Source organism: Eptatretus burgeri, chromosome 4 (assembly GCF_056783735.1).
Source record: "Eptatretus burgeri isolate ZD-2024b chromosome 4, Ebu_testis_v1, whole genome shotgun sequence".
Classification (NCBI taxonomy): domain Eukaryota; kingdom Metazoa; phylum Chordata; class Myxini; order Myxiniformes; family Myxinidae; genus Eptatretus; species Eptatretus burgeri.
Window position 1 is genome coordinate 135,736,197 of NC_140964.1, and position 15,000 is coordinate 135,751,196.

At 39.7% G+C, this 15,000-nt stretch overlaps 1 protein-coding gene across 20 annotated transcripts in view; it reads right to left on the reverse strand.

The window, feature by feature from the left end:
* LOC147029186 (protein FAM200C-like) overlaps positions 1 to 15,000 on the reverse strand; it is a 297,542-nt gene that overhangs the window by 124,162 nt on the left and 158,380 nt on the right. For 14 of the 20 annotated variants that reach the window (XM_085876323.1, XM_085876319.1, XM_085876320.1 and 11 more), the window contains one exon: positions 8,214 to 11,200. The exons of the other annotated variants lie outside the window; for them this stretch is intronic. In XM_085876323.1, coding sequence (XP_085732449.1) covers positions 9,303 to 11,200 — 1,898 coding nt within the window. In that variant the 3' untranslated portion in view covers positions 8,214 to 9,302. Of the gene's footprint in view, positions 1 to 8,213; positions 11,201 to 15,000 lie in introns of those variants that run through there. 20 annotated transcript variants of the gene reach the window in all.

The window sequence follows — 15,000 nt, forward strand, 5'->3', positions numbered from 1 at the left end:
GAAAAAATTATAGATGCTTCCACAGTTCCCACAATAGAATATACTCCTAAAAAACTTCAAATGTAACAAAGATTTCAGTCAAATGAGGAAGGGAAAACGAGAGCACATAGGAGAATTAGAATATGATGATGAAGGATTATTTCAACAACTGGAAGAGATTAATCAACCACCTCATTATATTGTGAATGCTCTTCAAAACAATGAATATTCAGCGGATTCAAAAACCAAAGCAGGACTCGTTCCAACAGAACAACCAGCAATATTTCATCTTGTTCAAGAAAAGGGATTGATATTTAATGGTGAATTAAGGTTTTTGAGTTCTGCTCAACCCCCTGTTAAACTGACTCTGAGATTAATGTTTCTTCCAACAAAAGATGGAAAACAAGGTTCAACTGTGAGGGATGAATCAAAGTATTTTGATAAACCATTGGATATGAAAAATAAGGATGAGAGCATATATTGATCTGTTGGACTCTCTTAATTATAGGGTTCGTCTAAGTGGTAAAAGTAGGAAGAATGAGAAGGAGAAACACATTATGCAGGCTTGAAGTAGGCGTTAGTTTTTAGGTGTTAGTTTTCTTCCAAATGACCCATCACAATTAGTTCATAGACTTATTGTTGTTTGGTAGTAAGAAGCCTGGAAATAACAGTTGTTTAATGAAGCATCAGCCATTTTCGACCAGTTGATGAACATGAAAATAATTAATAAATGTCAATACAAAGACATTTTATCCCATATTAAATAAGATGAGAAGCACAATCCTTAGTTTTAATTTCACAACAAGCAACCACACATCTTCATTCCCATACCCACAACAACTTGACGCAACAAAAGAATATGAGGCGTCTTTATTGTCCATGGAAACTTATAAAACCTCGTTTAATATCACCGAAAAAAATGAAAAGTTTAGCTATCATCCGGGAAGTGGATACAAAACGATAACAGTCTCACCCGGAGCATATGAGATTTCTCAAATATCTTCCGAAATTGCTTGGCTTATGAAAGAACAGGGTGAAGAACCAAAAAATATTGTTATAGATATTCAAAAACATACTTCAAAATCAACAATTAAATTAAAAATAACTACCAGGTTGATTTCACAATTGGTAATTCATTCAGAGAGTTATTGGGTTTCTCCTCAAAAAGATTGAACGAAAGAGACGTTTTCCAGTGATAATGTTATTCAAATATCCTCAGGCATAAATTCGGTTTTAATTCACTGATTTGATTGATGGCACTTGTAATTGTGGAATAAGAACAAATACAATATTTTCATTCAGTGCATACTCAACTCAAATTGGTTATAAATTCAATATGGAACCCAAAAATCTGGTTTATCTTCCTGTGTCAGGAAAAACCATATACAGAGTAAATTTTAGGATAACCGACCAAGATAATCGCATGATTTATTTTAATGGAGAAATTATATCCATCAGACTTCACCTTCATGAAGTTTTCCAATAAATAAATATGATGGTTATTGTGAGGAAACACGAGTTGGGAAAATATAAAATAATTACAAGGGATGGGATGTTCCTTTCCCCATACTACAAGGGTGAAAGTATGTATCTTGGAAGAGGATACTATAAACCTAAGAGAAAAAGAGTGTCGGACATCAATTTAGAAAAAGAGATGGGATAATTGATACTCTCATGGGTATAGGTTCAACTATTCTTAAACATAAAGACCTCATTGGTACAACTGCTTCTGCTGTGGGAAATGTTGCAGGTGCTATAAAGAGTATAAAAGATGCCCAAAAGGAATCTCATAAATTAAAAGCAATAAAAGAAATTAAGAAATGCAAAACTCAGTTGTCTCCCCAAGAACAACAGAAATAATTCAAATACTTGGGTCAGGGTTTCAAAAGTTTTAACATCTTTTTTCTTCAATAAATACAAGTATGGAAACAATTGATAGTATCGATGATTTGGATGATACTATTGTCATCTGAAACTCTACTAAAAAAGAAGACTACTTCAAGGTAAATGCAATAACTGGAACAGACTGGAATGCAAATGGCACAAAAAGTTTTGAAATAAATAATCAACAAACTTATTTGAATCTCACCGAAAGTTTCTTGTTGTGTAAATTTACATTTACGAAGGCTGCGACTAACACAAACGCTACACTCGTAAATGATTTCTTCTGGAAAATGTTTGATAGTGTTCGTTTGTATATTGGAACACAAGAAGTTGAAGCAGTTGATTATGTCTCTGTTACATCTGAAATGATGAAATTTACACTAATTTCATTTCGTGATAGAATGGGGAAGGGGGCTTTCTTTTTTTTTTTAATCAAAGCTTTTATTTCTGATATGTCAACGGGAACAAACACAGACCCTGGATATAATCAAAGGAAAGGAATATATAATGATGATACAAAAGCAGATAACACTGGGCTACATTTGAAATTTTTTTTTTCAGAGGTCTCGGTTTCCTCAACGGTTGTTATATGTTTTTTGCATGCTGAATTCATAAATGTATCTAATGTCGCTCAATCAGGTCAAATTTTTATCTCAATTTTAAGGAAAAAAAATAATCAAAATTTGTTTTTTTAATTAGCATTTTTTAATTTCAAAATCAGACTTACATTGACAGAAAATGTACAAACTATACATATAATGACACACAAGTACACTTAATGTGGAAGAAAGTGCCTTCTCAATTACTTTCATTTCAATTTCAGAAAAATAGATAAATCGTTGTTTCTGGCAACACCCAACTTCAGTCGCTCCAGCAGCTACGTGGCTCAATCTGATGTGAGCTGTCCACTTAGGTGCATGTGAGCGGCAGTACGTCCTGCGTAGTGTCCTCCTTACGATAACATTACTGTGATTCACGATGAATCGAAAGTGCAAGAATGACCCAAACAAGTTCTGCTATATCTGTGGTTAAGTGACCATACCAGACCGGCAGTCTAACATCACACGTTTTGTAAGGAAATGATATCACGCATACTTTGGAATGAAACTTGGTGACCAGGACAAAGCCTTTGCCCCTCACATATGCTGCAAAACGTGCATTGAGAGTCTGCGGCGCTGGAGCCACAAGAACATCGAGTGTCTGCCTTTTGGTAGCCCAATGGTGTGGGGGGAGGGAAGAGATCATACTAATGACTGTTATTTCTGTATGACAAACCTACAAGGTGAGTTTATCAATTTCGTTTGAGTTCAACTTTATGTTTAATAAATTCCCAAACATTCTAAATTGTCAAACTTTATATATCATGTCACCCCCTTGACGGTATGTCTATCGCTTTCATTTTAGGCATAAATCGAAAAAACAAGCAACACTTAAAGTATCCAGACGTGCCATTTGCCATTAAACCAGTGCCTCATGGACCAGGAATTCCAATTCCAGCACTGCCCGAAAATTGCAGACATTCGGCGTCCGATTCCGTTGAACAAATGGAAGATGGTGACATATCTGGTACATATCAACCTATGGGCGAGACAAGTCAACCCAAAGTCTTTAGCCAAGCGGAGCTGAACGATTTGACACGAGATTTGTTTTTGTCCAAAGAATCTGTTCAGTTGCTAGGGTCACGACTTTGTGAAAATTGTTTGTGAGCTCCTGAAACTACATTCTCCTGGTACCGCATCCGTGAAGAAGAGTTTCGAGAATATTTTAGTTCGGACGATGAAGTATCTCTGGTTTGCTGTAGCAACATCACTGGCCTCATTGCAGCTATGAGTTTGGCATATGATCCTATAGAATGGCGGCTCTTCATCGACTCCTCAAGTAGAAGCTTGAAAGCAGTACGACTCTTCAATGGCAACAAGATTGCGTCTGTTCCGGTGGGTCACTCGGTGCAGATGACTGAGAACTATCGTAATATGGAGCATTTGCTGACTGCTTTGAACTACAAATATAACAATTGGATGATTTGCGGAGACCAAAAGGGATGTTGGTGTCAACCTAGTTACATATATTTTTCTACTTTATTTATTGAAATATTCTTAACATGGATTAAAAAATATATTTTTAATAAACTGGAATAACAAATTTTAAAACAAATATGTGTGTTCTTTATTATTTATAGGTTGTGTCCATGGTACTGGGTCTCCAAGGCGGCTGCACCAAATACCCCTGCTTTCTCTGTCTGTGGGACAGCCGAGTAGACAAGCAGCACTATGTACAACGCAACTGGCCAAAAAGATCTGGCCTAGAACCAGGTTCCCACAACGTTGTGTCACACGCTCTTGTGAATCCTCAGAAGATTCTACTTCCACGACTGCACATCAAGCTCGGACTTATGAAGAATGTTGTCAAAGCACTGAACAAAGAAGGTTGAGCTTTCGCTTTCCTGAACAAGAAATTTCCTCGCGCAAGTGAGGCCAAACAAAAAGCAGGCATTTTTGATGGCCCTCAGATCAGGGAGCTTATGAAAGATCCTAAATTCGACGAAAGTATGGAGAGCAATGAGAGGAATGCCTTCTTCTTCTTCTTCTTCTTTCGGCTGCTCCCGTTTTGGGTCGCCACAGCGGATCATCTGTATGATCCGCATAGTGATTTGGCACATGTTTTACGCCGGATGCCCTTCCTGACGCAACCCTGGTCGCCTCTTACGACACAGGGATATGGTACACCTATTTTAACCGGGGTATACACCGGCCCAGTCCACTGGTACTCATTTCGCCGACCTCGGAAGGATGACAGGCTGAATCCACCCCCTGGTGTATTAATTCAGTGGCCCAACGGGGCTTGAACTCAGGAACTTTTGGATCCCAAGCCGCTGCCCTAACCACTGCGCCAACACCAGGCTCCAATGAGAGGAATGCCTGGCTCTCATTAAAATCCATTGTGATGAACTTTCTGGGCAATCACCGAAGTCCAGAGTATGAATGTGTTGTGGAAGGGCTCCTGCAGAGCTTCCAGGCTCTTGGTGCACGCATGTCCATAAAGATGCATTTTCTCAGCTCGCAGTTGGACTACTTTCTGGAAAACTGTGGTGATGTCAGTGAGGAGCAAGGAGAACGGTTTCACCAGGATATTCGAGTGATGGAAGAGAAGTACCAGGGCCGATGGGATGTCAACATGCTTGCAGACTACTGTTGGTGCCTCAAGAGAGATGTTACAGATGCGAAACACAGACGAAAATCTTTGCGAAAGCCATTTATTCCGCATTAATTGTTTTCCTTCGTCTTTTAAAGGTTGAATTTCACATTAACGGTACTTGTGCATCATTTTATATATAGTTTGTACATTTTCTGTCAATGTAAGTGATTTTGAATTTTAAAAAATGCAACTTAAAAAAACAAAAATTTTGATTATTTTTTTCCTTAAAATTGAGATAGCATAAAAACTTGACCTGATTGAGGGAAATGAGATACGTTTCTAAATTCAGCATGCAAAAAAGCATACAAGAACCGTTGAGAAAACCTCGACCTCTGAAATGATGCAGACCAGTGTAATAGTTTTACTGTGGCAGTTCCTCTTAAAGGTATATTTGGATTTTGTATATAAAGTTCTGTATGGTCTTAAAATTAGATTTCAACTGCAAGGGAATGATAATGAAAATGGATTGCTTTTTGGTGTGGCTCATGCTTTTGCTGCTCAGAATAAATTGGTTATTGATGAAATTAGTTGGTATATCAATGAATATGCTCCTAATCTTAAAAACAGAAGAGGTGTTGAAGAGAAGACTTAACTCAAAGAAGCCACTCAATGTATTATACTGTTGCGTGTCAGGAACCGGTGGCGAGAACGACCACGAGGTGAGGGAAGTTACGTCGTCTCCCACCAGACTCCCGTAATTGAAGACCGGCTTCATGGGGACGTGAGTTGTTCCTCATGAAGCCCGTGGAATGGATTAGTTAGAGGGATTTTAGTTTAGATTTAGAGGATGGGAAATTATTTTTGGAGACATGGACAGACTTTGATAATTCCGTTAAGCGGCGGGTCGCTTCACCGACCGTGGACACCAATACCTCCACCGCGTAGTGTAGGGTCTTTTTGTCTGGAACAAATTTACATAATTAACCATGCGGTGTCGTCTTCCGGAGAACCACGCCCTCGGTACGTTTTGCCTGAACCGGATCAATCTCCCAACTACCAACTACCTTTCTGGTTCGAATGCAGCCGGGCGGACCCACCAAGAACGTACTAGTTAGGATGAACAGATTATCGGGGACAAAGACCCGGCTAAAAACTCAGATCCGAACCATGCTGGACCAATGAAGGAAAAGACAAAAACGAACTGGGAACATTTCTAATCATAATTTATTTACAATATAGCGAGGAAAGTTATGTGGTTCAGGGAACAGGTTTATTGGGGATGTTATGCAGGGGAAGATGAGAGAAAGATGAAGTGCGACAAGCTGTTACACATATGTTACACTGAGTTCCGGGGAAAGGGATGCTCCATGGTGCGGCACCTGACAATGGTCGCGCAGCTCGGCCCGCAGCCGCACGTGTGGAGTATGGGTCCGTGGAGGAGCTCAAGTGGGCCAGGACCAGTAGTCAGGCCGTCGGGGCGAGACGTGAGCAGAGCCAAGCAGCGGGAACCCCTTCGTTTACAACCAACTCCGACCTCCAAGCACTCAAAAACGAATTCTCCGACTTCCAAAGAACTCAAGACTCCAGCAAAGAACGAACTGTCTCACTCCAACGCTCCTCGCAACCAACCCTCTCAGAACCCACCAACGAACCCTCCTCTGAGGATGGTGTCGTAATTTATCTCCCAGCCAAGGACTCTACACTGAGGATCGCTTCATAATTTATAGATCTCCCTCAGCGGGGAGGAGCCTTGGTGAAGCTGACGTCACTGTCCGCCTTGATTGGACGGAGCTTCCATGGGTCCGCCCTTTCTGGGCAGGGTTTCGGCCACACTGGGAAGTCCGCCCACTCCACGAGTGTGGACTCGTCAAGAAAGAGTTGGAGCATTTGGAGAAGCCGAATAGGAACTGCGGACGTGAAGATTCTGTCTCGGAAAAACGAGTCTCCAGAGACAACAGGTCGACCATGGTACGTTGTTGCCAGCGAACCGAAGGCTGCAAGTGCTCGGGTACCAGAGATTGCAATGGAGGGGGTATAAAGATTGATTAACCTAACGAAAAAAAACATCGCAACGCAACCCTTTTCACTTTCCCATGACACACAAGGAGGGGTTCTATCTGCACATATACTGAATGGAATAACTAACTTTGTGACACCAGTATGTTGTATGCACATGGCTCCGAGAACCGTAACAATACATTAAAAGAAGATGCCAACATGTTAAACTGAACCAAACCACTTACACGTGGAATTTGGGTGTTCTGGAAGGAAAGCCAAGATATCTGTGGCTCATTTAAAAAAAAAAGATGGTGATACTGCGACTGATAAGAATAATGCATCGAGTGATAATGCGAAGGTGAAACAACTTCGCGTTTCTCTCGATGGAACACTTTATCCATGAGATAGATTGGAAATTAATTGGGAAATTAATCTCCTATTTTGGGCTTTTAGGACTTGAGTCAGTCTCAATTTTACTTTTGCTTGTATGGGAGGGGGAGGAAATCAGTGTCCTATCTTGGGCTTTTGGGGCTTGAGTCAGTAAGTTTTTCCCTTTTCCCCCATTCATTTGAATGGCTGCCTCAGAACCACCATTTATCCTCCACTCATGGGTGACCATTTTTATCCAGTATCAACCCTCTATATGGAGTACGACCATACACCGTGATAACACAGCCCATGGATTCGCCTGGAGTGCTCTGCGAAAGATGACAAAACAGCATTAGAATTTTGGATGCGGATATTTTGCTTCTCAAAAAAGAAGTGGGATAGCAGAAGTGTGTTGAAAGAGATATGCTGAGGCAAATCACAAATACCTCCCAGATTATGATGCTTTAAAAGATAGTTCTTATTTCAAGCACAATGTTGCTAATAATTTACGTGGATGGACAATGTCTGAAACTCTACCATAGGGGGTTTAAAATGGGTCAAAGAGAAGAACTGTGAAAAAGTCTTGAAAGATGTTTAATCTCGACAAAAAAAATAATTGGACAAGGGAAAGTTAGGATGCAACTTTGAAGAGGATTTCAAATACTCAGAACTTCACAATACTCATAAATACTTAACATTTGGCCATGATAAAGAAGGACCAAAAAATAATGTTTCCATGATTTCCAACAATCATAAATTACATGTGCACACAGATCAACAGAAAAACTTTCAACTACATGAAACGATGAAGACAATTCAGTCTTTGATCAAGAAAACCTGAGACAATATCTATCAGTTGGCTTGAGAACAAAGAAAATTCATACAATTAAAAGTTTTTAATCAAAGGCCTTGAAGCAATACATCGATTTTAACACTCCGGTGTGAACAGTTATGAAGACTTACTTTAAGAAAGACTTCGACAATGAATAATTCCGTGTATGGCAATATGATGGAAAATGTGAGAAATAGACAAAACATGTCTCAAATAATCTTCGGAAAAAACATCCAAGTTAATTAAATGCATCTTGGGAACAAGCAACCAAATTAATTAAATGCATCTTGGGAACAAGTAACCAAATTAATTAAATACATATTGGGAACAAGCAACGAAATTAATTACATACATATTGGGAACAAACAACCAAATTAATAACATACATATTGGGACAAGTAAACAAAAATTAATTAAATACATATTGGGAACAAGCAACCAAATTAATTAAATACATATTGGGAACAAGCAACCAAATTAATTACAGACGTATTGGGAACAAGCAACCAAATTAATAAAATACAAATTGGGAACAAGAAACCAAATTAATTAAATACATGTTGGGAACAAACAACCAAATTAATAACATACATATTGGGAACAAGCAACCAAAAATTAATTAAATACATATTGGGAACAAACAACCAAATTAATTATTAAATACATATTGGGAACAAGCAACCAAATTAATTAAATACATATTGGGAACAAGCAACCAAATTAATTAAATACATATTTGGAACAAGCAACCAAAAATTAATTAAATACATATTGGGAACAAACAACCAAATTAATTATTAAATACATATTGGGAACAAGCAACCAAATTAATTAAATACATGTTGGGAACAAGCAACCAAATTAATTTAATACATATTGGGAACAAGCAACCAAATTAATTACATAAGTTTTGGGAGCAATCTTCCCCTCGTCCCACTCTTCTCGGCATCCCACAAACCCTCAAACCTCTCAGTCCCACACCCTCCACCTTCCTCAGACCCTCACAGCTTCCCCTCCCCTCCTCCTCCACAGGTTTCTTTCCACTTTTGTGATTGAGAGTTTGTGGTTGCTTCCATCTTGTTCACCTCATGACCTCCTCTCATCCTTATTCTCCCCCACCTCCCTCATTTCTCCAAATCTCCCTCTCTGATCCTGCATGGCTCATCCGATGCTGATTGAAATTGCATTTTTTAGAGAAACCTTTGTCACAGACAGAACACTTGTAAGGGAATGCTCCAGTGTGAGTGGTACTATGGATGTTTAAACTCTGTACATAAATAAAATCCTTATTACATATAGAACATTTGTAAGGACGCTCTCCTGTGTGGATCCTCATATGTGTTTTCAAACTGCTACTCTGAGAGAAACCTTTATCACAAATGGAGCATTTGTAAGGACGCTCTCCTGTATGGATCCTCATATGTGTTTTCAAATTGTCTTTTTGAGAGAAACCTTTATCACAAATGGAGCATTTGTAAGGACGCTCTCCTGTATGGATCCTCATATGTGTTTTCAAATTGTCTTTTTGAGAGAAACTTTTATCACAAATGGAGCATTTGTAAGGACGCTCTCCTGTGTGGATCCTCATATGTGTTTTCAATAGGTCTTTTCTCGAGAAAGCTTTATCACACATGGAGCATTTGTAAGGACACTCTCCTGTATGGATCCTGATGTGATAGTTCAAACCACATTTTTGATAAAAGCTTTTATCACACACGGAACATTTGTAAGGACACTCTCCTGTGTGCATCCTCATGTGTGTTTTCAATCTGCGATTGTGAGAAAAATCTTTATCACATACGGAGCATTTGTAAGGACACTCTCCTGTGTGGATTCTCATGTGTGTTTTCAATCTGCGATTGTGAGAAAAATCTTTATCACAAATGGAGCATTTGTAAGGACTCTCTCCTGTATGGATCCTCATATGTGTTTTCAAACTGTGATTGTGAGAGAAACCTTTATCACAAACAGAGCATTTGTAAGGACACTCTCCTGTATGGATCCTTATATGCGTTTTCAAATTCCCTTTGCGAGAGAAACTTTTATCACATATGAAGCGTTTGTGTTGGTGCTCCCCAGTGTGGGTGGTACGATGGGTGTTTAAATGCTGTTTATGATAAAAATTCTTATCACAAATAGAACATTTGTAAGGACGCTCTCCTGTATGGATCCTCAAATGTGTTTTCAAACTGCTAATGTGAGAGAAACATTTATCACAAATAGAACATTTGTAAGGACGCTCTCCTGTATGGATTCTCATGTGCGTTTTCAAACTGCTGTTTTCAGAGAAACCTTTATCACACATGGAGCATTTGTAAGGACGCTCTCTTGTATGGATCCTCATATGTGTTTTCAAATGGTCTTTTCTCGAGAAACCTTTATCACAAATGGAGCATTTCTGTGGGCGCTCCCCAGTGTGGGTGGTACGATGGGTGTTTAAATGCTGTTTATGATCAAAATTCTTATCACAAATAGAACATTTGTAAGGATGCTCTCCTGTATGGATCCTCATGTGTGTTTTCAAACTGCCATTGTTGGAGAAACCTTTATCACAAATGGAGCATTTGAAAGGACGCTCTCCTGTATGGATCCTGACGTGAATTTTCAAACTGCCGTTTTCAGAGAATCCTTTATCACAAACAGAGCATTTGTAAGGACGCTCTCCTGTATGGGTCCTCATATGTGTTTTCAAATTACCTTTGTGAGAGAAACCCTTATCGCAAACAGAACATTTGTGTGTTCTCTCCCCTGCATGGATCCTCATATGTCTTTTAACATTACTTCGTGAAGCAAAATCCATCCTGTGCCCATGACACCAAGAACGTATTCGCCTTTCAAGAACCTTTTTGTGTTTGGTTAATTTAATATCCATGCCGTTTCGAGCAGATGTGCACTTGTATTTTAAAGGTAGTGAGTCTTGATCTGGTGGTTGCTTCTTCAAAGACTTCTTCACTGTCAGACTCCAACTCGACCTGATTTCTCCAATTGGACCTCGTGATTGTTCTAGAAAAAACAAAGAGCAATATAGTTTGTAATTTTTTTTTTTAAAGTGAAAGTAAAAACTGCAGAACATAATGTGTTCTTTGTAAAATTTACAGACCAGAAACACCAACACCCACTGTTATATGAGGGGATGACAACTTACAGGCTTATATCCCATTATTTCTGCTCAGACATAAGGTGAGGGGACCTAGCCTTAAGGCCCATTCACTCCTTGACGTTTTAGCCAGCAATGGCAACGTATTAAAATGTATGTAAAACGCTGGCTTACGTTGAACTTTTGATGTTTTTTTTTTAAAGATTTGGAGGTACTCATAACGACTTGGTCTTATGCATAATGTATTAGTAACAGACACAGAACGTTTCGTTGTGTTATAGATAACTTATACAACGAATGCTGAACCTGTTGTCGGCCTTCACAACCTATGCCCAACGATAGTCTCACTTATGCATAGCGCGCTGCACGCATCGCCAACGATGACGTGGCGTAGGTTATGAAAAGGCTGCCGCACAATGATTCAAATCATAACCGCCACAGAAATGGAAGTGTCAACATCGCAGTCACACCTTGGCGATCTTGCCAGCGTATGCCGACCTCTGAAAAATGCGTCTAAAACGCTGGCACATGTCGAATACGGTATGGGTAAGTTTGGTGTGCGTGAATAGAACGCTAAAGTACGCTATCATACGTCGTATTAAATGGAGTACGTCTAGTAATTTTAAACATGTTGAAAATTTTATGACGTACGTGCCGTATGACACACGCTCCGCATGCGATGGGAATAAGTTATACGCACGATATGCGATCGTTGACACACATCGACACACGTTACTTGAAAGGTACTCATAAGTCGAAACACGTCAAGGTAATGGTTTGCGTCAGTGTTCCAGACTCCGGTTTTTTTTCTTTGGCATGACGGTGTTCAGTGTACAGTGCGGTTATGATTTAAATCGGTGAGCGGCAGCCCATTAATTATATTATGTTATAACCGCACTAGAAATCGAAGTGTCAAAATAACCATCATACCGAAGGAAGGAAGAAAAAATAAATAAATAAATAAAACCAGGAAGTCTGGAACACTGACCCTAACCATTACCTTGATATGTTTCGACTTATGAGCACCTTACAAGTAACGCGTGTCGATGTCTGTCACCGATCGCGTAACGTGAGTACAACACGTTACTCGTAGGTTAGAAATAAGTTTTGGGTATGCTAAACATTACCTCGACATGTTTCGACTTATGAGTAACTTACCAGTGACGTGTGTCAACGATCGCATGACGTGCCGCCAACTTATGGCCAGCGTTATGCGGAACGTGTGAGTCATACGCTGGCATAAGTCTGAAAATTTCAAGCATGGAAAATTTGAGGACAACCAAAAAGTACAACGTTTAAAGCCAGTGTACAACGACGTATGGCAGTGTTTTTCAGCGTGCTCTCAATATTATCAAAACTTACCCATAACGTATTCGACGTGTACCAGCGTTTTAGACAAATTTTTCAAAAATCGGCATAAGCTGGCTAAAACATCAAGGTGTGACTGGGCCTTTACAGGCTTGTTGGTACCCAATTTAAATTGTTCTGTTTGAGGAAGATAAGGGTACCCTATTATTCTTGTTCGGATTATTATTGTCATGTCTGAGAAACACTAACGTGTTTGCCTCCTCCTCTCTCACCCCTCTCTCTCGCCCCCACTCTCATCCCCCCCTCTCCCGTCCCCCTCTCTCGCAGATATTGGTTGACAGATAAATGGCCGTAACTTGGGAACCACTCATCCGATTAATATCAAACCTCGAAAAGGCACATCCGTGGGTCCTCAGCAATATTCCTGGCAAGTTTCAATCAGATCGGACCGTCAATCGTGCAAAAAAAAAAATCATAAAAAATCAAAAATAAATAAACATTAATTGTGACGTCATTTGTGATGTCATAGCACCGTGTCTTGTCATTGGTCGACAGATAAATGGCCGGAACTTGGGAACCGCTTATCCGATTAATATCAAACCTTGAAAAGGCACATCCGCAGGTCCCCAGCAATATTCCTGGCAAGTTTCAATCAGATCGGATCGTCAAGCGTGCAAAAAAAAAAAAAAAATAATACCAAATAAATAAACATTAATTGTGACGTCATTTGTGATGTCATAGCACCGTGTCTTGTCATTGGTCGACAGATAAATGGCCGTAACTTGGGAACCACTTGTCCGATTAAAATCAAACCTCGAAAAGGCACATCTGCGGGTCACCGGCAATATTCTTGGCAAGTTTCAATCAGATCGTTCCGTCAATCGTGCAAAATAAATAAATAATTAAATAAACATTAATTATGACGTCATTTGTGACGTCATAGCACCGTGTCTTGTCATTGGTTGACAGATAAATGGCCGTAACTTGGGAACTGCTTGTCCGATTGACATCAAACCGCGAAAAGGCACATCTGCGGGGCCCCGGCAATATTACTGGCAAGTTTCAATCAGATCGGACTGGCGGTTGTCGAGAAATGGCGGTCGCAGACAAACAGACGGACAGACAGACAGACAGACAGAGAGAGAGAGACAGACACACACAGAGATTGCTGGAATTATAGATAGATGCTGTTATCATTAGTCTGAGAAAAATGGCATGATAAGGTGATACGGTGGAACCACACTTCAGCTGCCATTTATACACCTTTTCAACACTGAAAAAGCAGTAAAATGGCCGTAACTTGGGAACCGCTCGTCCGATTGACATCAAACCTCGAGAAGGCACATCTGCTGGGCCCCGGCAATATTCGTGGCAAGTTTCAATCAGATCGGACTGGCGGTCGTCGAGAAACGGCAGTCGCAGACAAACAGACACAGACACAGACACAGACACACAGATTGCTGGAATTAAATATACATATATATATATATATATATATACATATATATATATATACATATATATATATACATATATATATATATATATATATACATATATATATATATACATATATATATGTCTGTATTCATAAATATATGAATATGTATATATCTTCTTCTTCTTTCGGCTGCTCCCGTTAGGGGTGGCCACAGCAGATCATCCGTATGATCCGCATAATGATTTGGCACATGTTTTACGCCGGATGCCCTTCCTGACACAACCCTGGTCGCCTCTTACGACACAGGGATATGGTACACCTATTCTAACCAGGGTATACACCGGCCCAGTAGACTGGTACTCACTTCGCCGACCAAGGAAGGATGACAGGCTGAGTCAACCCCCTGGTGTATTAATTCAGTGGCCCAACGGGGCTTGAACTCAGGACCTTTTGGATCCCAAGCCGCTGCCCTAACCACTGCGCCAACACCAGGCTATGTATATGTGTATGTATATATATATATATATATATATATATATATATATATATATATATATATATATATATATATATATATATATATATATATACATATATACATATATACAGTAGACTAGGCATAAGTCGGCAGCATGTAACTCGTCACTTCGCCTAAGTTGGCAGCGTCAAAAAGTCCCGAATTTATCTCATGTTAAGTCCCTATGAATAAAGGGTCAACACTCTGTAAGTCGTCATCTCTGAGTCTCACTTCGTCTAAGTCGTCAGATGTTGTCCGTTCCCACGTAATGGAAACTCAAGTAAATTACCACTCCTCACTCGTCATATGGAACTGCTGCCTCGTGAGAAGCCCGATTTCATGGAATCATGATGCTCGCTCATTGGTTTACACCGCCAGTGATAGGCTATTTCTAACTGCATACACATGTTGATCGCACTGCAGGCAGGACAATGGCGACT